The 25,719-nt window shown below is 55.8% G+C and overlaps 6 protein-coding genes across 6 annotated transcripts; 2 read left to right on the top strand and 4 right to left on the bottom strand.

Moving 5' to 3' along the window:
• The first annotated feature begins 2 nt into the window (after window positions 1-2).
• CDEST_12370 (Putative alpha/Beta hydrolase) lies at window positions 3-2,495 on the top strand. Its single transcript, XM_062928526.1, has one exon. The coding sequence runs from the start codon at window positions 423-425 to the stop codon at window positions 2,277-2,279; it is 1,857 nt and encodes a 618-aa protein (XP_062784577.1). The 5' UTR covers window positions 3-422; the 3' UTR covers window positions 2,280-2,495.
• Window positions 2,496-2,881: 386 nt separating this feature from the next.
• CDEST_12369 (uncharacterized protein) lies at window positions 2,882-3,667 on the bottom strand (the record flags this gene model as incomplete). Its single annotated transcript, XM_062928525.1, has 3 exons — window positions 2,882-3,365; window positions 3,455-3,585; window positions 3,650-3,667. 3 exons carry the CDS (start codon window positions 3,665-3,667, stop codon window positions 2,882-2,884), a joined length of 633 nt encoding a protein of 210 aa, XP_062784576.1.
• A 1,327-nt stretch (window positions 3,668-4,994) lies between these two features.
• On the top strand, window positions 4,995-8,772 carry CDEST_12368 (uncharacterized protein; the record flags this gene model as incomplete). Its single annotated transcript, XM_062928524.1, has 2 exons — window positions 4,995-5,641; window positions 5,743-8,772. Exons 1-2 carry the CDS (start codon window positions 5,537-5,539, stop codon window positions 8,770-8,772), a joined length of 3,135 nt encoding a protein of 1,044 aa, XP_062784575.1. The 5' UTR covers window positions 4,995-5,536.
• A 1,605-nt stretch (window positions 8,773-10,377) lies between these two features.
• Window positions 10,378-16,086, bottom strand: CDEST_12367 (Putative UDP-glucuronosyl/UDP-glucosyltransferase, ubiquitin interacting). Its single transcript, XM_062928523.1, has 4 exons — window positions 14,376-16,086; window positions 12,624-14,298; window positions 11,718-12,568; window positions 10,378-11,668 (listed from the first exon to the last, which is right to left on the bottom strand). The coding sequence occupies exons 1-4, from the start codon at window positions 14,614-14,616 to the stop codon at window positions 10,497-10,499; spliced, it is 3,939 nt and encodes a 1,312-aa protein (XP_062784574.1). The 5' UTR covers window positions 14,617-16,086; the 3' UTR covers window positions 10,378-10,496.
• A 988-nt stretch (window positions 16,087-17,074) lies between these two features.
• On the bottom strand, window positions 17,075-18,435 carry CDEST_12366 (Putative protein transport protein SecG/Sec61-beta/Sbh). The gene is made up of 4 exons (XM_062928522.1): window positions 18,256-18,435; window positions 17,856-18,066; window positions 17,627-17,722; window positions 17,075-17,554 (listed from the first exon to the last, which is right to left on the bottom strand). The coding sequence occupies exons 1-4, from the start codon at window positions 18,256-18,258 to the stop codon at window positions 17,520-17,522; spliced, it is 345 nt and encodes a 114-aa protein (XP_062784573.1). The 5' UTR covers window positions 18,259-18,435; the 3' UTR covers window positions 17,075-17,519.
• A 1,154-nt stretch (window positions 18,436-19,589) lies between these two features.
• On the bottom strand, window positions 19,590-21,253 carry CDEST_12365 (Putative FCP1 domain, HAD superfamily protein; the record flags this gene model as incomplete). The annotated part of the gene is made up of 3 exons (XM_062928521.1): window positions 19,590-19,901; window positions 19,952-20,101; window positions 20,174-21,253. 3 exons carry the CDS (start codon window positions 21,251-21,253, stop codon window positions 19,590-19,592), a joined length of 1,542 nt encoding a protein of 513 aa, XP_062784572.1.
• Between the last annotated feature and the right edge of the window lie 4,466 nt (window positions 21,254-25,719).

Raw genomic sequence — 25,719 nt, 5'->3', positions numbered from 1 at the left:
GGTGCAGCGAGAACAGCCAAAGGCAAATCGTGACGTCAGCGCATCTACCGGACTGCTCGGTTTCACGTTTTCCACCCTTTGACCACGGCAATACCAATCCTCGACTCGACCGCGCGACAGAAATTGACAAGCGCGACGCCAGCGAGCCTAGCCAACGGGATCGGGACTTTTGCGCACGTCTGGTTCAGGAATGTTCGGACCCTGCCTGCCTCACCTTCCCCCCGGTTTCTCCCTGGCGACGGGTGTTCCTCCATTGCCGCCATGGGCCGGCGCACATCTATATTCAACACCCTTCCGCGTTCTCTCGTTCAAACATCCCGGTCGAAGACATCAACAGAAGGACCTTCAATACAACCTGCGGCCACGCGGTAAACAACTTTGAGATCACTTGCGACAATAGAGACACTCCCCGCTCGCTCGCAATGGTGTCGGGAGAGAAAAAGGCCTCGACTGAGGACAGGAAACGACGATCGGCGACGCACCCGCCCAAGACCTTTAGGGAACGCTTCCTCCACTCCCTGCCGTTCTACACGGGTCCCTATGGAGTGGGGTTCCTCGAGATCGAGGCGCCCGTTAGCCAGCCGCGTGTGGTTTCCGACCTCAGGCGCGACAACGTGCCGCTGCTCAGGCTCGACACCGTCTTATTCGCCGTCTACTACCCGTGCGCCCTGAAGACCAAGACGGACGACCACGCTGCCCCCGAGCACGACTGCAAGGGGAAGGCAGGCGGGAACAGGAACAAGTCGCAACCCTCGCGGGTCGGATGGCTCCCGCGCCCGCGCGTCCTCACCTGCAAGGGCTACGCCAAGTTCTTCAGCGTCCCGAACCTGCCGGTGACGGCCTATATCGCCGCCACTTCCATGTTCACCAAGCTCCCGGCGTTGCGTAATGCCAAGCTCGCAGGACACTGGCCGGAAGAAATGCTGGGCGACGAGGGTCCCACTGGACGGACGGCACGGAACGAGGAGTCGAGCTCCGGCACGAGCCCGACGTTCCCCGTCATCATCTTCAGCCACGGTCTGGGGGGCTCCAGGATGAGCTACAGCTCCATCTGCGGCGAGCTGGCGAGCTACGGTTTCATCGTCGTCGCGGTGGAGCACCGGGACGGGAGCGGCGCCAGAACCTATGTTAACCTGCCCGAGAATCGCGAGGTGTCTGACAGCGATTCGTCGGCAGCTCAGGTGTACGTTAAGAGCTTCAGCGCCCAGAAGATCAAGAACAAGAAAAAGGACAAGCAGAGCGACCGGCACTACTGCGTCGACTATCTCTTCCCCAAGGACAACGCCCAGGATACGGCGCCCCACAACGCCCGCGGCGTCGACACGGAATTGAGAACGGCCCAGATCGAGATGAGAATGGCGGAGATGGAGGAGGCCTACCGCATTCTCGGGCGCATCAATAGCGGCCGGGGGCATGAGGTGGAAGCTACAAATTTGAGGAGGAAGGGCAACGTCGCCTCCAGCTCCCAGGGCCTCACGGGGATCATGTGGGAGGACTGGAAGGGCAGGATGTTTCTCGACAATGTGACCGTCATGGGCCATTCGTTCGGCGGGGCAACGACGGTCGAGACCTTGCGAACGGAATCGTTCGCCTGGGTCGGCCAGGGCATCATCCTCGACGCTTGGGGCCCTGCCACGCCTCGGGCCGGAGACGACGCCCGACACCGCGTCAGAAAGCCACTCCTGTCGATCGGATCCGAAGCCTTTATGCACTGGCAGGACAACTTTGATAGGCTCGTCGACATCTGCAACGAGGCGAGGGCGGAAGACGCCCCTGCCTGGATGATGACTATTCGTGGATCGACGCATCTCTCGCAGACCGACTTCGCCATCCTGTATTCGACATGGACAGACCTGTTGATGAAGACGCTGGTCAACCCCCTTAGGGCCATCTACCTCACGATCTCGCCGTCGCTCGAGTTCCTCAAGATGACGTTGCCGCCGGAGCAGACAAAGTACAACACGTGGGCCGACGAGAAGATTCTCAAAACGACCAAGTCGCCTTCAGAACCGCTCGCCGTGGTGACGCACGATCACCGCCCTGACGATCGATGGATCGCCGTCCGTCTCAGAGTGGACAACGAGGCTACCCTAAGGGCGAAGGGCTGGCTCCAGCACACGCGCCGAGTATTGCTCAGGAAGGGGGAAGGATCAGGCATGCCGCCGTCGGGGCTGATCAACTGGGGCGAGGGCAACGAGGTTTGGATGCATGTGAGCCCGGCCCGTGAGTCCGTGGAGAAACGTATGCGGCAGAACGAGAAAAGGACGAGCAGAAGCTAGGTTTGCTGGCTTGATGCGCAATACGGCAGGTGTGCTTTCGAAATATTACCACGGCATGATGGTCAGGCAGCGGGCGGTTATTGTACCTGTTGGCTTTTAAGAGAGGGTCTGGGCGGACCCACCACACCCACGGGTCTGGAAGATGCTTCCAGCATACATGGCGTTCTTGGTGTAAATCGATAGAAAAAATGTCTAAGTAGGCGAATATAACCTCCTGCTCAACCCACGAGGCCGAAAGTGGCCAATACAGCGCAGGTGGGCTGATCCGTTCGATGCAAATACGTGCCTCTTGTCGAGAAAGTCATGACAGCTCACGGCCTGAGTTAAGTGTCGAAAGACGCAGATGCTGGTCTGCATCGACTGGCCAACGGCAGTCCTGCAAGCCATCGGGGTGGTCGGACGGGTGAGCGACGGACGATCAGAGATGGGACCTCTTGCGGTAGGGCTCTGACGCTTGCGCCGAGCCGAAGCCTGTGCGTGCGCGGTGCGCTCTGTCATGAGAAGGGAGGCGGCTCCGGTTTGAAGTGCGAAGTGAGGTTGAAGCTCGGACTCCTTGTGGCCGAAGGGGACTAGCCCCAGGTGCTCCAGGTGCTCTCCAGACTCTAGGGACCTGGTCTGCATGGACGCAATTTCAATGAGGTTGAGCCAGGGGTCGCCCGGCACGGTGACGTGTGGAGCTGGACGGCGCCGCGAACAAGGGTAGGCAGGGGGATGGTGTTCAGGGCAGAGAGTGCGTGTTGTTGCGGTTGTTTGCGTCCGCCTGTCTTGCTGGTGGTGGTGACGGAGGCGTGTCCGAACTGCAGGCCGACTGCAGTGGGTGCTATTTCTGGCGTTTCTCGCTTACTTGCCGGCGCCTTCTTTCGGATGGAAATGCGCGGTGGAAGCAAGATCAAGACAGAGAGTGAGAGACAGGAAGTGCTGCGGCGCTGGTGGTGGGGTGGGAGCGGATGGTAGTGGACGACGTGCAGTAGACCTGTCAGTGGATGGGACGAGAAGACGAATGGTGCTGCCAGGACCCAGGGGTCTTGACTTTTGGGTTTGGGCGTTCCGCATGAGGAGGGCGTTGGAGAAACCCGAGAAGCATAACTTTGATGGCGCAAGATGGAGGCGAGAGAGGTAATCGGACGAAGGATGTGATGGAAGCTTAACGGGCAGGACGGATGGTGTAAAGCAACCTAGCTTCATTCAACAACAGGCGTGTGCTGTCGTTCTGTCGCCAGCCCAGCTTCAACTTCAGGTGACGCCAAGGAAATAAAGCCGGGCGGGCTAGTGGCGGGCGCCAACAGGCGGACACGCCACGGCGGTCCTGTGTGTCTTGTCGCAGTCGCAGAGGGGGCGGAATAGAGAAAGAGAGAGAGGGGTAGAGAAACAAAAGAGCTTGTTTCCATCGCTTTTGCTCCTGATGTTCCTGCCGGCAAACAAAACGTCCACTTCCATCTGTACTGGCCCAACCGCCTGTGGGTGTTCGAAAATAGCCGTCCGTGTTGGGCTTAGGCCATCCCGCCAGTGATGCATTGCATGTCCCTCCCTACCTAGGTAGCTGCTGATCAGCCAGAGTCCAGGGGGGTGTCTAACGTCTCGGTGGCAGCGATCCCTTGTCGAGCTGGAGCTATCCTCTTCCTACAAAACGGTACCTTGGTCCTGTGGGTGCCTTAAGTACCTAGGTACTAGGCAGTACGCACATCATCAAAGCTCGTATTCCGTGTCGAGGCATGGCTGCAACTCTCTAGGATTCAGAAGCATTGTTGGTGCTTCCGGATTGTTGTATGTGTGGGTGAGGGAATATGCTGAAATCCAGTCTCGCCTGCTCAAGGATTTGGCGTCGTATGTGAAGCAGCATCTCAGTCATTCGGAAAGGCCGTCTGATACTTCCGTTGGGTCCCTCGCTCCCTCACGGCCGATATGCAACTCGCCGACGCTGCTCCTTTGAATCAGGCAATATGCCCATGATGATAGAGCACATGGCAAGGTACATTTGTTCTCCTCCAGCGCATCGGCTCCATGCAACAATCCGCGCTGGCAAGGGACAGAAGACGTCCGCCAACATGCGAGGACATGCTGTCTCCCCCACCGCCGTACCGACCTGGGCTGCAGTGTCGCGTGCTATTCTCTACCTGGGCCCGGGCCTGGACCTGCTCCTGCTGCACCTGTTCTTGAATCCGGTTCTCGCCCCAGACCTGATCTGGGACTCTTGAGGAGCTGATCGCTATCCCAGACGGTAGACCTGGCTCGACGGCTCTCTGCGCTGCCTATGTCGAATGTCTGTGAGGAGAGGCCATCTCACGGTAGCATGTTGGTTGCATCAGTCCGTGTACCGCTGAACGGCCGTGGCCATGGCCTTGCCCTTCCTTTCCTGACCTGGCGGACGTGCAGAAAAACGAGACGTGACGAGATTTGTTGTCGTGGGCATGTGTGTCTCTGTTTCTCCTTGTCTCTTTCTCTCTCTCTTTCCTCCTCTCGCCTTGCCTTGTAATAAGCTCTGTCCTCTGCATGTGGTCAATGTTGTACACAGCTACCTACAACTGCAGGCGCAAAGACAGTAGGGCCAGTAGGTAGATCCATTTTCCAAGTAAGAAGCTACATCCCCATCTATGGTTCCTTCCCTCGTTCGAGAGTTCTTCTTAGTCTCGCCGGACCCCAGTCCCAATTCCCAACCTGCCTTACTTACTACCTGTTTCCCTGCTTGCTCTTTCCTCTCCTCGAAATCGCTTCCCCCTCTTCTTTCCTTCACCAAGACTGCCGCAGCCGTCCTCATTGACCATTGTACTCTTTTTTTGCTTCCTTTTCTTTTTTGTCTTCTTCCTCCTATTGTTTTTCTCCCCATTCCACAGCCACGTTGCCAATCTGCCTTACGTTGGCTCTTGCTCCGTCAACAGGTAATTAATTCGACTCGTCGTCTCTGTGTGGCCATTTTCATTCACCGTCTTTTCCCGTCGCACCTGTCGCCATTCATTCATCCACTACGAAGAAACTGGCAACGCCCCTGATTCACCATTGCCTGCCACGTTCTGCTGGCCGCCATCATTGCTCTCTTCACAAACTGTTTATGCCGCCACTATTGAGCCACCTTCTCTTAGCAAACGCCTTACGAAACTCCCAGCATCAGGATTATGACAATACAAGGACGGCTTTCTTAGCATCGCCCCCTCCTCTTTCCACACTTTAGGACCGCTAATTCGCCGTTCCCCCCCCATTCTGGACGCCACTACTCCACCCACGACATCAACAATCCCTCTCCGAGACCTCAATACCCGACAATGACGGCCACCGCCGCCGCTCAGCATGACTCTAACACGCCGCGAAGGGGAAGACCACGGTCTGACAGCCTTCAGAAGATGTTGGATCTGGAACACGCCCAGAAGGTACGCCCATCCCACCCTAACATGACGCCTCCGCCCCGCGTAGCATCCACCTCAATTTGACTACCGTACCTTCCCACCCACTAACACGCTTCATCTTACAGCTCGAGCGTCTTCAGGGGCACCACCAGTCCATGCCCGTCTACACCCATCCCTCTCACCTGGCGTTTCAGCAAGTTCTTCAACGACATTCAAATCTGCCCCGTCTGCCCCAGTCTCCCCCGAGACTGAGCCCTTTTCCCACCGTCCATCCTCCGCCCCAGGTGAAGCCCATCGTCCCGTTGCAGTCTCGCCGAAGGGAGTCATCTGTTCAACTTCCCGTCAAGAAGACAGACCTGCCGCCTTCTGCCATGAAATCCGCGCGCCGAGCCACTGCCTTGCCTTCTCTCTCCATCTCCGTGCCGCCTCCCCCATCCAACACAAAAACCCAAATCGACCGCGAAGTCGAGCGCAACGAGTTTGCCGAGCACGACCACAAGCATAAGACGGTCACATTTTTGGACGTCGACGTCTGCGAGGAGCCGACCGCAGACGACGCTTCTTCCATCTGCCACTCTCCAAGCTGGGAGTCATTTGGTCAGAACAAGAAGAAAGACAAAAAGAACGAGGCCAAGATGCGCAAGAAGGAGAAGGAATTTTTGGAGAAGCAGACCGAGAAGGAGGCCAAGTCTGTCAAAAAGATGCTGGCAGCCAAACTCAGCAAAGCTCCCCCGACGAAACCCCCGAACGCCTCGAGATCCATCTCCAGTCCGACCGTGTTGGCCGATGACAGGCTGAGGTCGACCAGTGCTCAAGCCTTCTATGACCCGCCTCCGCCAATCCGTCCCCACCACATCAGGCAGCGATCCGACTCGGTCGCGATGCAGCTCAAGGCCGCCTTGACGGGTAACAAGACACCCAGTCATCATCAGCTCAATGATGAGCAGGGCTTCATCGGCGGATTGAAGCTTGAGAAGAAGAGACAGGAGGCTGCCGGCATGCCTTTCAGAAAGCCTGTTCCCCCGCCCTCTCTGACAAACCAGCGGGCGAATTCATTTGGGCCCGACGTGACGGTTACGCCACCAGCATTCACGCCTCCGGGACTCCCGCGATCGTCCTCTTTCAGCCCGCAGCTCGAAGTACACAATCATCGGGCGGATACCGCCCTTGACCCAAGACCACCACGGGTCGCTTCTATGCATGTACCGTCATGGTGCCAGCCCTTGGTGTCCCCGACTGCACCGCCCGTGCCGGATATCAGCAACCTAAAGCAGTGGAAAGACAACGCCTCACAGCAGCGCGACGATGCTGTCGATGACGATATTTTGGAACCTCCCAACGCCTTGAGCGAGTTTGTGCTAGAACAAGAGAGAGGCCGGCGGAGGGAGAGCTACGTACACCAATCCCGCCAGCAAAGCAGAGAACGATCGATCCACGGCTTCAAGGACGAGGTTCGTGTCTCATCTGCCAAGTCCCATTACCCTCCCCAGGCCAACCGACAGCATCAATCTCAAGCGCAACCGTCGTCTTCCGAGGGCAGTCCTCTGGGTGGCAACTTCCAGCTGCGTAACGGCTCTCTCAGTGGCCTCAACGTCCATGACGATCAGCCGCCCCACGGCGACGACTTTACTGTCACCTTCCGTCTTCCCTACACGCCTCCGGCACATGGCAGTCCCCGTCAAGGCTCGTTTGACCGTTCGACCTCCCAGGGACCACCGGCATCCAGGATGACACCCAGGGAGATACCTCTCCCTCCAGAAAGATCAACATCGCGTGACAGGCTTCCGTCCACTCCTGGAGCCGCACTCAAGAGCTTTCGGGATGCCGCCAAAGCGGCTTTCTACAAGGTTTCATCGCCAAGTTCTTCCAAGCCTCCGGTCTCCAGCTACTTCTCACGGCCCGCACGAGACACCACCATGACACCTGACTCGGCAACAAGCTCTCGGTACTCAACTGACGAGCCTTTACATTTCCCAGGCGTGGCTGTACGCCCATTTGCCGAGTCTGCCGAGTCCGGCATGCCGTCAAGGGAATCGTCGGCTCGTCCAACCAATAGGTCATCCATGTCGTCGTGTGAAGAGGGCTTGCCTTCTCCGTCGCCAGCCACCACTCCTGATTCATCGAGACCCCAGTCGGAGAAGGGACTGCCATCGGTTGATGGAGAGATTGGAAGAGTGGACAACGAGACTGTGGTCGTCTCGGACGATACGAGATCGTATAGGCAATCCCACACGGCCATGCTGACATCTTCGCCGACCATCATGAACCCAAGGATCAGCCTCCCTCCTCAGATTCCGGTCCAAAACCATGAGGCTCATCTAAATGAGCTGGAAGCCCTTGTGACGGAGAGGTTTGGTAGGAAAGCTAGCGTTGCCGAAGCCGAGGACAACGACTCGTCCCAGAGCTACCCTACTCCCACGCACACGGAGAGTTCCAAAACGTCGACTATGGCCTCACCGTTGACGTCGGCATCTCTCGCCAGTCCTCAGGAGTACGGACAGAAGCAACAGAGTCAGGCTGGTAACGTCGCTTTGCCGGCGCCGGCGTCGGTGGTGGATGAGTCCTCGTGCACAGTCCAGCGTCGCCTGAGCTTGACTAAGAGTCGCTCAAGCCCAGACCTCGCCCTAGATACCAGTTTCCTCCCCAAGCTCAAGCACCAACCTCTGGTTCCCCGACCTCTCGTTCCGCAGCCCCCGCCGCGCTCGTCTAAGCGTGGGTCTGTTAGCAATCTAGCCTCCAAGGCAGCGGCACAGGCTTCGCAGCCGTCCGACATGTCGGCAAGAAAGTCGATCGTGTCTCTCAAGACGCCGGCGAGCCCATCTAGCTACCTCGAGGAGGCTCGCAAGTCTGTGCAAGGCCCTCTGGGCCCGCGATCCAATCGCTTGTCGCGCCCGTCCATCGTCCCACCCAACGGCACCCCTGAACCAGTTGCCAAGATGCTGGTGGAATGCTGCAGCTGCAAGTTTTTGCATGACATGCCGAGCAAGGTCTACGAGTGCATGGCCAATCCGGACGCCAAAGTCGAGGACCGAAGGCTAGGAGTCAGTGGTGTTATTTCAACGGCGGTGAAGTGCCCGTGGTGCTCTCACGGAATGACGACGCGATGCTGCGCAGGATACGCGGCAGTTATCTATCTCAAGGAGAAGCTGCACTAAGCTGGAAAGAGAACAGAACCCAAAGCAAAGCAAGATTCATGGGGATGATAGCAAAGTTTGCGATCTTGGCTCTGAGATTTGCACTTGGTTTTTGAGCTCTCGTCTGGCTCGGCAAAATAATGAAATGAACGAACGAAATGGTACAATACAACAAAACAAAACTGGTTACGCCGCTCACACGGCGGCATTGCGTGTATAAACATGTATTAGTAGTAGCATACATATTAACTGACTGACTATTTGGATGCAGACTTGACCAAGAAACAACACATTCACTAGTTATTGAGACTGCTTGCAATGAGTAATTTGATCACAGGGGGGAAATGGTGATGGCCAACCCGCCGGTAAGGAGGTTGATCCCTGCCCATGCTTCCCCAGACCAGCGAGCCAATCACGTTTATCATTTGTCAACTTTGGCTTCCCGATTGGGCGATGCCCCCAGTGAACAAAGTGTTTCGCACGGTAGAGGTATAGGGTTCCTCCTGCGAGGCTTGGGGCTTGTATATCGGAAAGAACAAGTCGCCCTTGAAGCTGACTCTGGCGTCTTTGATCTTCAAGGATGAAAAGCGGCGAGGTTCAATGGATCCAGGAAGTTTGGTATGGCTAAGCTCCGCGCGCAAAGAGGTGCGGTCGGCGGTGTTTAGCGACCCGGAGTTTAGCGTCTCGCAGAAGGTGGGAAGTTATGGGAGTGAGGTTCATCTTTCGTTTCGTTGTTTTCCTGTGTTCCTTCGCGACTTGACGGGAGCTTACTAGGAAAGGGTGGCTTCAGAGACCATGATGGCGAGTTTCTCGTCGGATCTGGTAGAACGAGACGTCGTCTGCAGGCGAGGAAGAAGGCGGTTTCTTTGAAAGCGGGTCTCGGCCTCGGCGGTGGATGCGTGGGCGCGTGTTTGTGAGTCGACTGAGCTACGAGATGCTAAGGTTATTCAGCCCGGCAGCGGCAGTTTGACGCAGCACCAGAGACCCCGAAGTCAAGATGGGAGAGAGAGAGAGAGAGAGAGAGAGAGAGAGAGAGAGAGAGAGAGAGAGAGAGAGAGAGAGAGAACGGCAAAGTCACATCACCGTCTCACACACCTAGAAGCTGCCCGACGCCCGACAAGCCGTACGACGGCCAGACGTACCTGCTCGACAGTGCCAACAATCACAACGTTATTGTCAAGCTCGTTAGCAATAAATATCACTCTTCTGACCCCTATATTGTCTCTATCTTCTCTTTCTCTGCTTACCCTTTGCCCCATCGCGTACCCTACCAGTAATCACAAACTACAGTGCCACACCTACGAACACGTCCTCCACCGTGACCCTCACGTCCGAAGTCTATGCTCCGGAGGTCAAGCTCGACTGCTGCACCGCCGTTGTCAATGTCCTCGCCTGCCTCGTCAGGGGTTACGGTCCTCGTCCTCGAGGGCGGCGACGCGGACGAACCCGGCCTTACAGCTCCATCTTCTACCCGCCTGACCTCTCCCGCTCATTGACACACAGGAGAAGAAACAAACAGCGGTGATGGAGTAGGTTTCGGCGCGTCCTTCTTCAATAACATTCATACACGCGGCGTCACGCAGAACACACCCGGGATTGGTAAAGAATACCAATGGTTTTGCGATACGGGGAAAGAGGTAAGATCAGATTAAAATATCAAAAAGTTGAAAAAAAGGCAAGGAAAGATATAAAAACTCAAATGGTATCTCTGATGTGCCATCTATCCTGCGGTCCTCTTGCTGAAATCATTGAAAAGAGCTCGATCCCCCCTGCCGCCTGGTCAGCTTCAAACTCTCCTCCATTGCCCTTTTGAGATCCTCGTCGTCTTCGTCTGCGTCCGTAGCCTCTCGTTCCTTCCCCTTGGACGCGTTCCGCCGAAACTCCTCCTCCGCTAGGCTCTGCTTCTTCACGTACTCCATCACAATGTCTTCCTCCGACCGCGCTGCCGCGGCCTTGCTCAGCTGCTCCCGGTGAGCGACCTCAGAAGCCTCGATCGCCCTCTTCAGTTCCTCCTCGTCATCCGCCGGGCCCTTGGTATGGTACTGCTTTGATTCCTCCAGGATGCGCTTCAGCTCCTCGTCATCTTCGGGTGCCCGGTGCTGAGCAATCTTGGATTGCTCGAGAGCGCGCTGGAATTCTTCGTCGTCCCCTTGCGAGCCTTGTTGCGAGTGCACACCGGCAGCCTGCAGCGACATGCTCTGCTGGATCGCCTTCTCGATGAGCTGCTGGTACTCCTCGTCCGTGATTTCCAATTCGGCACTTGAAAAGGGGTCCTGGTCATGGTTCTTCGCGTCTCTGTCGTTAGACATGGGCCTCTCACGCTGCACGTCTGGGATCCCTGTGCCGCTGCTACGAAAGTGGTTGACACTGGCTCTGATGGCCTGCTCGACCGCGACGTCTTCTTCGGGGTTGCCACGCGAGGTCTCGGCAACAGACGCGCGGATAGCCCGCTCGAATTCCTCGTCTTCGGCAACGCTGGTCGTGGTGCTCTCGGGAAGTGACAGATCAGACCTCGACGCAGGTACGAGAGCCTCAACGTGTCCCTTCTTCCACGCCTCTTTACGCGCGTGCAGCTGCTTCCTGTCCTCAAAGGACAGCTTTCTTGTGTGAGACCAGCCGGTAACTGGGGGCGTGAGGCTCTTTTCCGACTGGCCCTGCATGTAAGGGTTTTCACCGTCTGCTCTCTGCTTCTCGCGCTGCTCCTTTAGCTTCATGGCCTGGAAGTTCTTCAAATCGAACTTGACGTTGTTCCACCGAGCAACGACGTCTTCACGTTCGGCCATGCCTGCGGCTTCCATTTCCATCTGTCCCTGCTTCATGCGGGATGCAATTATATAGTTCTGGACACTGGTAGAGAATGCATTGCGCAGCGTCGCGTGGACGCCTTGCATGGTGTACGCCGGGACAGACCATACAGCTGCGAGAGTTAGATATCGTTCCAGTCGCCTGTCAATTGGAGCACTCACCAGATGCGGGCTTGAAGATCAAACCACCAATGCCCTTGCCAAATCCTTTGATGAGACCGGGGACGCCCTCCTTCTCGGCCCCCTTCAAAGGCTGCGTCACCAGCCCACCAATTCCATCGAACATGCCATAGCCAAATTCCTTTGCCGCGATTCTGACGCCGCTGGCAAAGTCTGTCACTTTCTCGGGAGGCCGAACTGTGTCGTCGTTGTACAGGCGGGGAGCATTCCGGAAGCCCCTGGCCAGGCCGAGACAAACATTCATCGGTGTCTTCACGCCGGTAGTAACGATGCGGCTGACGCTGGTGCCAGCTGCCACGGCGGCATCGACCCCTACAACTGCAGGTGAGGAATCTCTGAAGGACCGTTTCCCTGGGCTGTTGGGCGGCCTTGCAGACTGCGCTGTCGATGGGTTTTCTGACGGTGCCGTCTCACTAGGAGCTATCGACCCGGCGTCTGCCGGGCTGAAAGTCATCGAGAGCGAGGTGGAGTTCGTGTGTGAAGGCGCAAAGGATGCTGTATCGGGTTGCGGCGAAAGAGGAAGCGTCGGCGTAGAGCCGCCCGTTTCCATGAAGCCCAGCTGTGTGGACGACTCCGAAGCGTGCGTGCTCGGGGCGAGCGATGCGCCGTCACTTTCATGAATGGACTTCTTACTAGAACTCGATCCGCCCGGAAACGAGGGCGTCGCAGGAGGTTCGGGCGTCTTGTCCCCTTTGCTTCGGGCTTTGAACAGCTCTCGAGGGAAATCCGCCACGGCCATGCCAATGTTGCTGAGGTCTGCCACGAGAGAGGTTGCCACCGCGGAAACGGGATCCCACGGTTGGCCCTCCGTGATGTACTCTTTGGGTCGGTAGCTGCAAAGCATCAATCAGACTACTTATTACTCGTTTCATCGGCGAGAGAACTTACAGCTTGAGGTCAGAGTATTTGATGAGACCCTTGTCTACGAGAACTGCAGCGGCCATGGGACTCAGTCGAACTTTCGTCCGCCTGACGCGCCAAGCGGCTGCTCGACTGGGTTCGATAGAGCATCTTAGCTCATCAGTGTCCAGATGGTCGTGGAAACTCTTTCCACCCAAATCAGTTCCCTTCTCCTCGCGGATCTTGTGACCGAGCTCTTGCGCCCTTGCCTGGGTTTCAGGCTTAATGGCAAAGGTGATGGCCTCGGCAAGCTTGTCTCCCGTGAGTTCCTTGTAGGGAATCGGATCCGGCCCAGCGCCAGCCCTCGAAACCATGGCTCCCCAGAATGGCTGATCGCCAAAGAAGGGTACGATTATGGTGGGTTTGCCAGCTTGGATACCCGCTGCAGTCGTGCCGGCGCCGCCGTGGTGACAGACGGCCGATACATGCTTAAAAAGCCAGTCATGCGGTACATTGCCCAGCATAAAGACGCCTTCGGGGAGTCCAACATCCTCGGCGCCGAGACCGCCCCAGCCCTTGGACACCAGCGCCCGTACACCAGTGCGATGCACGGCGTCGAAGATCATGCGGGTCAGAGCATTCGGGTCGTCCACCACGATGGAGCCGAACCCGATGTAAACAGGAGGAGGGCCGGCGGCCAAAAAGGCGGCCAGATCAGGGTCAGGTGTAAACGCCGAGGCCAGGTTCAAGAAGTAGAAGCCGGAAATGTCAATCTCACGACCCCAATCGTTGGGCTTCGGAATGAGTGCCGGCGACCAGCAGTATGTGTACGGAATTCTGAGTCTCGTCAACACGCCAGGGGCCCAGATCAGCGACATGGGCTCCAAGTCCAGCGCCTTCTCTCGGAAGCGGTTGATGACGTCGCCCAGGCCCTGCCAGGTCATCATCTCGACCAAGGCGTACGAAACGTAGTTGGTCATGACGGTATCGGTGTTTGTTGACTGGATGTTGGCCAGAGGGTGCGGGAAAGCGCGCGTCGGCGTCCAAGGCATGGTGAACATAAGATGCAGCGGGATGCCCATCTTCTCGGCGATGTGTATGTGCGCAAAACTCGGGGGGTTCGCAATGATGGCATCCGCCACGAAGGGTTTTTGGGCCGGGTCTCCAGGTATCCCGTACTGCTCATCCAGGGGCTCATTCTTGGCATGCGGCTTCGGCGGTGGTCCAAGCCCGTTTCCAGCCTCGATACACGATCGCCAGCACCCGAGGAGGATCTCCTGGATGCCCCTCCGACGCTTGCTGACCTCGCCGCTCTTGAGCGTATCGAAGCCGGGCATCAATCCCGGGTTTTTGACCATGAAGGCCATAAGCTCGGCGGGGTCACCGCCGATGCAGAAGAACTCAAGCCCGTTCTCTTCAACGAAATTTTGGAATGTGGCGTGCGTGGCTATGCGCACGCGATGGCCGTAAGTGTCCTTGAGGACCTTGCCAAGAGCGACGAAGGGCTGTACATCGCCGCGCGAGCCGACGATTTGTATGACGAGATTGAGCTGTGGCGGAGGGGTCTGACCCGGCTGGCCTCCCAGACTCGGGGGGATGTAGGCGGGTGGGAGGGGGCCTTGAGGGCGCTTGTCGTCGAGGAGCTGGCTGCGTAGCGTCGGGGCGAGGATCTCGGCGAGGCGGCTGCCGCTTTGATTGATGTTGATATTGACTCGACCGTCCCCTGGCATTCTATATTAGCGAATTCTAAGGTCTAGGTATCGGCTGAGGATATGGTGGGTGCTGTGGGTGTGTATATACCGGTGACGTTGGCGCCAGCTTCAAAGCCGGCCTGGTTGAACTGCAGCTGGTTGGGAAGATCACCATAGGCAGGCGGGGCCATGGTCTCGGACTCCAAAGAAGGCAGACTGAAGCCATCGGACACGAGGGCGTCGGGAACCTCCTGGCTGTCGACTTGATCGAGGTTCAGATCGCTGTGTCGCGGAGGCGGGGGAGGGGCAGAGGAGCTGGCGCCCGCTTCCGCATTCTTGACGACCGTCATTGCGGGGGAAACCGGTTTGTTGACTCGTCAACTCGTTAACTGAAGGTGGAAAAACCAGCGACGGTGTCAGAATACTAGTGAGATGTTCAAGAAGATCAGGTCATCACGATGAGTTGTTGCAAGTGGTGAGAGCGTCGCGGGAGTGAGTGTCCTAGAAGAAGCTAGGGAAAATTGGTGTGCAAATAGGCTGGGGGAAGACACCGTCCGAAGACCGCAAGAAGCTTCGTTGTACGGACGAGCAAACAATAATGGCGAAGCAAAGAATGCGCTCTTTAGTGACGTGGCCAAGAGGGGGGTAGTTAATCCGATGATCAAATTTGGGAAGCCCAGAGTGAATGGTGTTGTAGAGATGCATGAAAGAGAGAAACGACCGTCCTAAGTATCCAGCCCCCGTTTCATCATCGGAGGAAGAAGTTCAAAGCTTAAGGTGCAAGACCCTGGAGCTACAGTGGAGGGACGGAATGACGAGTGGTGGGGGAGGGGGTAAGGATAAGGAGCCACAGGCTTGGAGGATCCCTATCCGTACAGAGTCTTCAAAGCACCGCCGCGCATCAATCTGTACCGCAGCAGCAGCAGCAGCAGCAGGCTTGGGCGACCACACTGGGGAGGGCAAGTTATGACGTCCACCTCCTCGACGGGTCGTCCAATAGAATGGAGGAAGCGAGGGAAGGGGGCTGCCTTATTGGGCCAAATTGACAACGATGGGGTGTGTCGATGGGACGATTCAAGGGCCGCTGGTCTGGAACCCGCACAGCCACAAACGAGGAGCGAACGGGAACCGAGTACGGGGACAGAGTAGAGAGGTCCGCCAATACGCGTCTCAGACACTTGACGATGGAGCTTTTCTTTAACGACTTCAAGGCAACAACAAAAGCCGAACGTTGGTTGGTTCGCTGTCGTTATCTCGTCACTTTTATTTTTAGGATGCCACCACTTAGATCCGCGTGGAGCCTTGATATGCCCCTCGATTAGCAGTGCCGACGGTGTATCTCGTCACGGCAACCAGGATTGACAGTATGGCCAAGGACCGACGGGGTTTACCATAAATGGCCGACTTGAAGCTAGTTGTCGAGATCCTTCATCGCATTGTGACAAGTGAGGCCTCCGTGTGTTGCAGTTACGGCTACCAGCAACTCCACCAGGTATGGTCACAGTAACTGCCCGCTGTTTGATTGAAACTCTCTTCTCTATCTATGAAGTGCCACCAAAATTGTCCCTCTTGCAAGGGAAGTAGACTAAACGACCGAGTCTTAGGATGAATCCAGCACCATCGGAACGAGAGGCAGCTTTACTTCTGCTTGGAGTACTAGAAGCGAAGATTGGGGTCAAGAAGTAAACACATGCAGCAGTAGAAACAAGACAATCAAAATGAGAAGTTGGGATTGCTTCTGATGAGGGGAATTAGGGAGGTGGGAGCTGGAGCCTCAAAATCTTAGAAATAGACAAGCACATTAAACAGAAGAACAGAAGCACCAGGTATGGCAACAACCTAAAAACAGACGGAAAGATGGGCAACGGCAAGGAAAAGCATACGCGAGTTTCAAAACACGCAAAAACCGTGAAGGAAAAATTTAGGGTTCTCTCCCCTTCCAGAATCGAACTAGAGACCTTTCGATGACAATGTAACCATTACAGTCGAACGTGATGAACCAACTACACCAAGGGGAGATAAGACAGCTAAGCTGCTCTCGGTGGATTGTTGAGACATACCAGGAAATGGATAATAATGTATGATTCGACCAATGCGGGTTTGTGTGAGTGGGTGGTCCGACGAGGCGGGACTTTGCAATGATTGGCCAAACAAAACAGGAACAGAATAGGAAAAGCCATTCTATGGATGCCCAATGTTCCGCCAATAGTAATGGGTGGTGCGGAAACACGGCGCGAGAGCCATGGGCTTACCTTGCTGCTCTTCAATTCAATTGTCTGCCACACTCGGCTTCGTTTTTGTGCTACGAACGGAAGCTCATGTGGGTCACTTGTGAAGGAGGTAAATTTTTATTGTCTCCGGTTGAGGGTTGGTTGTCCCAACTCTGAGTGCCTGTATCCAAAAAGCTCTGATTGTATATCGCCTGCGCGCCTGGGTTCGCGGAATGAACCGATCCTGATGAGAACCCCACATTGTTAAATGGTGCCACCGTTGTGTGGGACTGTGGAACACTTCTTAAGCACCTTCCTAATAAGCAGCACAAGGTTACCACAGGGGTCGTGAGCTTCCAGGCGATCGAGGTGTTCGGGGTTTGACGCGGATAGCTACCTTCATTTTTTACTCGGTAGGTACCTGAACAACTTTGGAACAGTGAATTATACAGCTACTTGACCAGGGCCCACGTGCCTCACGATGGGATTGTAGTCTGTGCATTCTGGGTCTTGAGTTATGTACCCAGTATCAGACCTAAGCTGTCATATGCCTATGTAATGTCACATCAACAACAAAGGCGTAAGAACGAGCCATATCATGGTCTCCAGAAGTCGCATTCGACAGCATAGAACTAGAGCTGTAATAGAAAAAGGAGGTATAATACAGCGGCGCACATCAGTCATGCTCTTCTCTCTCTCTCTCTCTCTCTCTCTCTCTCTCTCTCTCTCTCTCTCTCTCTCTCTCTTCCTCTCCTCAATCAGGCGCCCGCGTCCCTCGAGTAAAAGCACGCGCCTGCAGTCCATTATCGTCAAAAGTTGTTTTTGTGTTGGTTTTGATTACAGATGCCACTCTTCCACGCGCTCAAAGGGCAGATCTGTGTCTACGGACACACGCTTCATGCCCGTGGCAATGCTCGCCCGGTCGCGGTTCAACAAGGTGCAAGTATCACGTATTTCCCTTTTTCATCTCTGGGCTTCGTCGAGCATTGATGCCCCGAAGCTGGGTTTGGTAACCGCCTTTCTCGGTCCTTTCCATTTGCTTCTTAAGACGAGAACTTGCGGGTAATCTTGGCAATAACTGCGACGGATGTGTCAGATCATTGGGCGCCCTCGAGGATAAAAGGTGCTGGATGAGAAGAGGACGACTTACTGTGAAGAGCAACAACGCTGAAAATGAAAACAAGGGAAAGGACCAGAACAACAACGGGGTCAACCTTGAGACCGGGAGACTCGTCGGTGTAAAGTCCTACATCGCCAACACGTTAGCGACCAAATCCGAATAAAATTGTATGTCTTTAATCGAGACGCCTATCTCCTCATCTCCCACAACTGCTCCGCTTCTCTTCATTCTGCCATAAGGCGTCAGGGGGCAAACGTACTCAGCATGGTGCTGCTGCTGCCACCGGCACCGGCAGCTCTCGTGCTGTTCGGACGCGCATTCGCAATCTTCTCCTTCTGATCGGCGGCGGCGCGGCGACGAATGGCAGTGCGGGGGCCACCGGGGGGAGTAGGGGACGAAGGGCGCGCAACGCTCGCGCCGGAGGCGGCGGCGCCGGGCGCGTTAACGGGCGAGGAAGGGCGAGGGGAAGACTGTCACGTAGAGTTACCGTCAGCAGTTGTTCCCATCATAGTGTTCCGATGAGTTTGATGGACGAGCGCAAGAGAGTCGCAGCAAAGTCAATTGGCAAAAGAGATTCGTATGTGACACAAAGCCATAGGTGATGCGATGGAAGCTCGAGCAGCTGTCCCAAGGGGGAGTAGGCAGAAGCAGCTACGAACCATTGTAAAGGAGTGTGACGAGAAACAGATCCAAGAATCGCTGCAGGATTACTTAGAAAATTGACGGTTGAACCGAGAAGAAGCGACGCGGAGAGAAGAATCGAGATTCGGGAGTTTGTTGGTGGTCGGTGGGCGTGATGGGAAACTCGGGCTTCTGGATGGTGTACCTGCACTCAAAAGTGGCAGAGTTGAGGCCACAGTTTTGGAAAGGGGACCGCGCTGCCGAGCCGCGGTGGCCAGTGGCCAGTGGGATTTTCCGACCCGACGTTCCAGTCCGTGGGCAGCCTAGCGGGGCGGCGAACCTACTTGAACAGGCTTGTCACTCAGCACCCAGCGGGGATAACGCCTCTCCAAGAGCAGACTCCACAGGCTCGCCTATCCTGGAGTGAGTGACCACTCAGGTTCACCGTACGCAGACATGGTCATCCTGTCATGTAATGCACCAGTTCATCATGCACATGCTTTTTGGCACCAGGCAAACCAAATAACCTTTCTTGAACCATTTCAATTGAATTTGGGGATACTATATATCTACGAAGTAACCGCTTTCTGCAGCAGAACCCTTGCATCTGATCGCGCCAGCTCATGCACCATTTTGGGAAAACCAGCACACAACGCGAAGCTGTTCCGCAATTATGCTCGGCTCTCTTGCTCGCTCACTCGCTTTCTTTCTCTTCCCGCTCAACGGTTGCCTACTATACTGGCAGTGAAATAAAACGTCTGCTTGCAGACTTCAAGGGATGGGTAGGAAGGTGGTGATGATGATGGCGGCGGTGGTGTGGTGTGTACGATTCAAACAACATAGAGAATAAACAAAGGGAAATCAATAGCCTGCCGCGTAGAGGGCATCCCCTTCCAATTCCAACACATGGACCCATGGTATCCCTAGCCGCCTTTTGTTTTCATGATGACTGGTCCTCGACAGACAGGTATCTTTTGTTGTTGGGGTCTTCGAGCGCATGTCCTAAGCAATGTCGTCGAGGAAATACCAAGTGAACGGACGAGCGCAGCAGCAGCTGCTCGACCGACCGTTCCAACCTCCAAGATGCCCTGCTTTCCTTCCCCTTTCGATCCCAGGTTCCTTGATGAACTTGTCATCCTTGCGGTCCTTTGAATGTGGCCTTGAAGCATGCTGCGTGATAGCCGCCGTGAGCTGACTCAGTGGTCTGGTACCTCCGCCAGTGCTCATTATAAGGTATGATTAGACAGTGATACATCTACACCTGCTGGAAACGAATCATCGCAACCTAAACGCCTTCCGCTATGATGGGACCGCGGTCCTGCAAATTTCTTCGGAGGTGATGAACGAAGAAAAGAAATTGGTATCTTCAGTTTCAAAGTGTAACATCGAGGACCAGGCTGACGTCCTGGACATCCGACTTTGCGAGGTCTTCTAGAACGGGAATCAAGTCCAGCAGCTCGTTGTCGTGCGCGTCCGAGAACCAACTACTGATGGGAACGGCGTGCTGGGGGTGGAAAATGTACGAAGTGGGAGAGTTGTCGATGATGATGGTGTCCTTCAAATCTCTCCCCACCTGGGAAAGATCCTTGACGTAGTTCCCTTGATGGTTGTAGCAACTCTCGCGGAAGAGTCTGTGGTGAACGACCTTGTGGATGTCGAGTTGATCCAGCAGGGGATCTCCATACTTTGGTCCGTGAGCATGCATTCGGGGGGAAAGGATGATGGATAACATACCTTGGATACGGACGCGGTGAACACTACCACTTCATAAAGCTCACCCACGCGCTTCATGAACTGATCGACGCCCGGTCGCTTGATAACATACACATTATGATAATTCCCCTCGATTTCTACGGGGATGGTGAAATCGGCTTGGTGAAGAATCTGCAGGCCAGTCAGCGATGTTACTCGTGAAGATTCATGAGGCATTATTGTTACCTTGAAAGAACTATGGACCAGCGTCTCGTCCAGGTCGAGAACAAGACACTTTTTGCCCTTGAACTCGGGCGCGATTGGGGGCAGCAGGAACTTCTGCTCGGGTTCGGAGGCGGTATCGATGGGTGCGGAGGCATTCGGGACTGGTCCAGGCGGAGGCGGCGGCAGTTGTTGACTCGTCGGCGCATCTTCCACCGGCGGCGGGATTTGCTGCCTGTCTTCAGGTTCTGGCGTCGCATCCGGCATTGTCTCGTCTCCCTCCGCGTCCTTACCGCCCTTCTCCGGGATTGGTGTCTCCTCGATCTTCTGGCCGGTGGTGGATTCAACGGTGATGGCCGGCGCGGCAGCACTACCAGTGGCAGCGCTAGTGGTGACAGGGCTGGTGGTAGCAGCGGCGTGCTTGGAATCTCCAGCATCACCGCCAACGATAGTATCGTCAGCTGTGGTTGCGCCGGAGACACGCTTGCCTTTTGCCTCGGTTACGGTCATTGGCTGCTCGGGCTGAGGTTGTTTTTCCTGGATTTGGGGTTTGTTGGACGATGACGGCTGCTGTTGCTCCTGTGGGGTCGGCTGTCGGGACTTGGCAGTGGTCGGCCTCGCAGGCAGCTTGTCGAGCTTGTGGACGGCGTCGTCACCGTTCTCAATTGCGTTGGCGTTGTCGGGGACGCCGCAACACCCAAGTAGCGCAAAGAGCCCGCCCTTCTTCTTTTTCTGCGGGGGGTTCACGGGAGAGTTCGGCTGGGTGTTGCCGGGGGTGTTGGTCGGTTCGGTTTCGATGCCGGATCGATGGCTTCCGACACTGCCATTTCGATGCCGTCCCAGAATGCTACCCTTGGACTCCTTGGAGCGTCCACCGATGCTGTTTCTCGAGTCGCTGACTGTTGCTCCGCTCAGCCCCGTTGACGTGGGAGAGGATTGATTGCGCTGCGAGGAAGACCGAGACGGCACATGCAGCAGGCTCCTACCCTTCTTTGAGTTACCACCCTCCTCTGGTGCCAGGAGCACCTTTTCCTTGGACATTTCTTGGCTTGACTGGCCGTTCTCTCGGATTTCGGGTGTGATTTCGTCGGCTTGGTTAGATGATTGTGGCCTCTCGGACATGATGCTGTCGAACTGAGTAGGCCGCAGGCCGTTAGCTAAGGCGTCCAGGCGAGGGCGAGCCAGATGAATGCAAACGTCGAGCGGCGATGCTCAGGAGGGGCTGGCACAAGTACCAGTGTGCACATCTAGATCATCCGTGACACCGCCGCCTCCTTGCCCTCATTCCAAGGTATAAGACAAAACCGAGGTAGTGTTGGTGGTCCTGAGGCCGCTCGACACAACCGACGTCGGTAGCGCGTGCAAATGAGCCAGACCAATCGTTGGGCATGCCGCCTGCCTCTCCTCCAGCAAGGCAGTATCGCGCAAGCACGGGACAAATGAACGATGCGTGCGGGTATGCTGAAAGCCAAAATACGGGGGTTAGGAAAAGAGCATCATCACTCACCTCCTTTCTTGATGGGTCCGGCAAGCCTTCCCAGAATCCTCAACCCCTAAGCTCGGCTGATGTCGGCCGTAGGAGGCCGATTCGCAGTGCTCGTTGCGCGGTCCAGGGTGAAGACAATTATCAGGAATCAAGCGATCGACGCGGTGAACGATGGATAGAATGAGGTGGGAGGGGAGAGAAAGAAAGAGAGAAAAGGCGGCGACGGCTCCTGTGAGGTTGTTGGTCGAACGCGGAGAATGGGAGATGGTTTGGGCTCTCGGTCGCGCAGGAAGCGGCGCCAATGGAATGACTGAGTGGGCGAGGCGAAAGTGGCTGGGCCTCTCTTGGGGGGAGGATGGATGGTTACGGCGGTCAAGCTCAGTTATTGGAGTCAAGTCAATTCCCCCAGGTCGTACTATGGTTAGCTAGGTACGTAGGTAGTGCTTGACTGGTGGTCGAATCAAACGGGAAGAAAAGTGGGTGGGAAAAGAGCGAGCGGTTACAGGGGGCAGCAACTGTAGGCGTCGGCGTGGGGGAAAATTAAGGTTGGCAGTGATAAGAAATGAGTGGTTTTGTTTTCAGAGGTATCGAGAATTGCTCGACTGTCTTTTTTTTTCCCTAGAGACGAGGCCGCGGCCGAGGCGGTTGACGTCGAGGTCGAGACTTGTGCGTGAAAGAGAACAACGGGAAGTAAGAAATGGAGCAACGAGAGGCGTGCAACAAGATTGATAATGGGGTGGGATGAGAGGGGGATGGTGGGGGGGCCACAGTTGAAAGATAGAAACGCAACCAAGGCCAGTGAAAGACAAGGCGCAAATGAGGACGAGAGCAAGAGAGAGAAGAAGCAGCAGGAGAGAGACCTAGAGGGGAGAGTGAGAAGCTTGAGAGAATAGGAAGATGGGCAGCACGGAGCACGACGACGTATGAGAGGCTGAAAGACCGTGAAAGGCGCAAGCGAGATGATTTGCCTTTGAAAGCAACACTTGGATGGGCGGGGGGGACATTCAGGAGCCAGGGGCTGATCCGTGTACCCAGACAGATAGGTGCATAGAACCGGGGTGTTCGTAGCCAGGTTGGGCGAACGGGGACAGACTGGTTGGTAGGCATGAGCGAAACGGGGGGGCACAAGGCAGCCAGGCGACAGAAAGAAGAGACAGAACCCAGGGCTGCGAGAGCGTAGACTTGAAATGGGTGTGGGTGGATTTCCCAGTGAGATTAGCCCGTCCCGTCCTGGTTAAGCAAAAGGCCGAGCTCGTGAGATGGGGCGCGGTAGGGGGGCCGTCCATGATCACAGTTGGTAGAAGGAAGTTTGTACTGTCTAACCTTGTGCAGCGGGTAGTGTAAAATAATGCAATTTCCCTAAGGGCAGCATTGGCAAGCGTCCTGTCTCTCTGCAGGTGCAGACATCGATATCTCAAGTGGAGCCCTGTCAGCACGGACGAGGCGGAAGAGAGCGCGCACTGTGCCCGACACCAGACGACTATCGCGCCGCATCAGACGCCATGTCTCATCTCCTATTTCTCAATCTCGTGTGCTTGTTCCCGCCAAGCTCATATTACAGAAATCTCCATGGTGGGAACACACGAGAGGTTGCATCCTGGTCGCCCATCAGTGCCATCACACCCTTTGCAGAGCAACAGAAGAGCTAGACCTCGAATCGGCCCAGTTGGTAAGAGTGCGATGGGCGACACAATGCCGACGAGCTACGAGGAGGCGGGCAGCCTGGCTGTGTGTGGCCTGTGGAAGCTATCCGCACAGAGTACAGTGTCCGGCTCGACCACCGGATCGGATCAGTCGAGCTCACTCACAATCAACGGCAGTGGGAAATGGGACTGGATGGATGGTCCATTACTTGCGGCGACGAGACGCGTTCCTGTCCTGGGAACACCCAGGCTGTCAAATAGCTGCGCGAATGTGTCCGGAGAATGAGATTGCCTCCTGTGTCCTAGCTCTTTGTTGAGCCCATCACTCGGCATCCCGGTTCCGTCATTTCCTTTTCCTTCTGGTTTTCTATTCTTCAACCCGCCCCGCCCTTCGTATCAATTCCAACGACGAAGGGCAAGACAACAAAGACAGCCACCGCCCACAATCCGGCTGGTCCAGTCTAGAGGGAGAGGGGGAGGGGGAGAGAGACAGAGAGACATTCTGAGGCGGACTTGTCTGAGTCTGCATCCGACCCGAGTCTGGTGCCTGCTATGCTGTCCAAAATCCAAAATGAACGAAGGCGCACCCGTTGTCGTATCCGATGCCCTCCCCGTCCCAAATACAATGTACCCCCTAGCTGGTTCCAAGAGTAAGCCCGCGAGGCATGAGAGTGGATGCTGTCGCTGCCGCCGCCCCTCTTCTGTCTGTGTACGGGTGAGCTTTCTAGGCCTGACGCCGCGTCCGAATGGCAGAAACAGGCGCTTTCTCCTTGAATGCGCTACGGGCCCCCATAGCAAGAGTCTCGTCACGGCCGCGGCGACAATAATTGGCAACCCTGGCCAGCTTGCCGTTTTTTTGTTGTTTTTTTCTAAAAGGGGGTTTGAAGTGATGACGACTCGGGCGGGTAAGAGATGAAGGGCACCCCTACTTGCTACGCTAGAGGAGTGGTCGAGGATCGGGATAGCGCATGAGATGTTGGGCGGTTCGAGTTTGCCTCATCCATGTCCGTCGTGTCACGGTTGCTCTCAATCTCACTCACTCTCGCCATCATCCTTCGTCTACGGATAAGTGGCCGAGATTGTGAGTGTGGGCTCCTCTCCATTGTCGGTTCTCTCACAACACCTCATACCACACTCGATTCCTATCGAACTTCGACAGCCTCGGTTTCGGGCGACCTCTCGAACCGCTCATCCCAAGTCCACAGGAACTTCACCCTCCCCAGAAGCCGCAAGAGACAACGGCGCCCTCCCGATCCCCTGTCGGCCAACCAGCGGACAGATGGGACAGGCTCAAGCTCTCGCAATTAGTGGGGATCCCTGCCACCCTTCCCCATTGGCCATGTTACCGCCCGGGTGAGTGACGGGGTCTGGTTGGGCAACACTCGCACACACACACACTCTCTCTCTCACACTTTCACACTCACACTCTCCCATGCAATACTCAATCCCCCATCCCATTTACCTTGCAAAGAAACCAATTGAGAGAGAGCTACACTCGGGGACGCGCACCCGACAAGTATAGGGGCAAAAGTCAACCGCCCGCCCGTCATGCAAAAGGAAACTATCATCGCAGTGGAAGACCCTCCCGATCCCGCACCCCAGGAATCGTCCAGGATGGTGGCCCAAAGCACGTTTGCCCAACGTGGATGTCTTGCATCGGTTCCTGTTCATGGGGAGGGTTGTTTTTCTTCTTTTCCATACCACAATCGCAACAGCTTTCTTCATCCCGTCGCGAGAGGACACCCACCGCGAATGAATTTGGCCTTGCTGTGATGTACAACTCCCCCAGCGGCTAGGGGAGTCAAGACCCGAGAACCGTTGGACAGTCTAGAGAGAGAGAGAGAGAGAGAGAGAGAGAGAGAGAGAGAAAAGGGCCAACCAGCCGACGGGGGGTGGCATATGGCTTTGGCGGAATGCAGTCTTGGGCCTGCATATCCGGGCCGCCACCTTGCGCAACATTGGATGACAGACCAGCTTCCCCCTTCTCAAGCTCCAAAAATTCAGGCACAATACCTGGGGGCGTCATGGTTATTGGGTGTTCCCGAAAACTCTCCAGAAACTAGAAACTTCAAGGGCGGTGATACCCTGCCTCCGCCTCTGGCTAATCTGCCGCCAAATGTGGCTGGGATCCTCCACCGACTCCGATCCCGTACTTTCGCTGTTGGCAAGCCCACCCAATATCCATATTTCGCCTCTGCTGCTGACCCTCGCGTACACGCAGGCCTATTACCCTTGTCGTCGCCGGCGCTAATTGAAGCTATTCACAACATGTCGCAAGATACCTGTACGCCTACGCCTAATTACGTCGAAAACACTCAATTGCATTACGCCTGCCCACTTATTGGCAAGATCTTTCCGACTCTTGAGGCTGCCGAAAAGGCCCTAGTTGCCTCCTGCCACAACGACAGCTTTAATATTTGCATCTATCGAAAAAGGCCTTCAGCCGCCAACCCAACGGC

This window comes from Colletotrichum destructivum, chromosome 8, assembly GCF_034447905.1.
Source record: "Colletotrichum destructivum chromosome 8, complete sequence".
NCBI lineage: Eukaryota > Fungi > Ascomycota > Sordariomycetes > Glomerellales > Glomerellaceae > Colletotrichum > Colletotrichum destructivum.
This window is presented reverse-complemented; position numbering and strand designations above follow the sequence as displayed.

Coding starts and splice junctions, on each gene's coding strand:
- CDEST_12370 (XM_062928526.1), top strand. CDS start 423: ATGGTGTCGGGAGAGAAAAAGGCCTCGACTGAGGACAGGAAACGACGA.
- CDEST_12367 (XM_062928523.1), bottom strand. CDS start 14,616: ATGACGGTCGTCAAGAATGCGGAAGCGGGCGCCAGCTCCTCTGCCCCT. Junction 14,299..14,375: donor AGCTGGCGCCAACGTCACCG/GTATATACACAC, acceptor ATAGAATGCCAG/GGGACGGTCGAGTCAATATC. Junction 11,669..11,717: donor GATCTTCAAGCCCGCATCTG/GTGAGTGCTCCA, acceptor TAACTCTCGCAG/CTGTATGGTCTGTCCCGGCG.
- CDEST_12366 (XM_062928522.1), bottom strand. Junction 17,723..17,855: donor CAGCAGCAGCACCATGCTGA/GTACGTTTGCCC, acceptor TTGGCGATGTAG/GACTTTACACCGACGAGTCT. Junction 17,555..17,626: donor CAGCGTTGTTGCTCTTCACA/GTAAGTCGTCCT, acceptor CATCCGTCGCAG/TTATTGCCAAGATTACCCGC.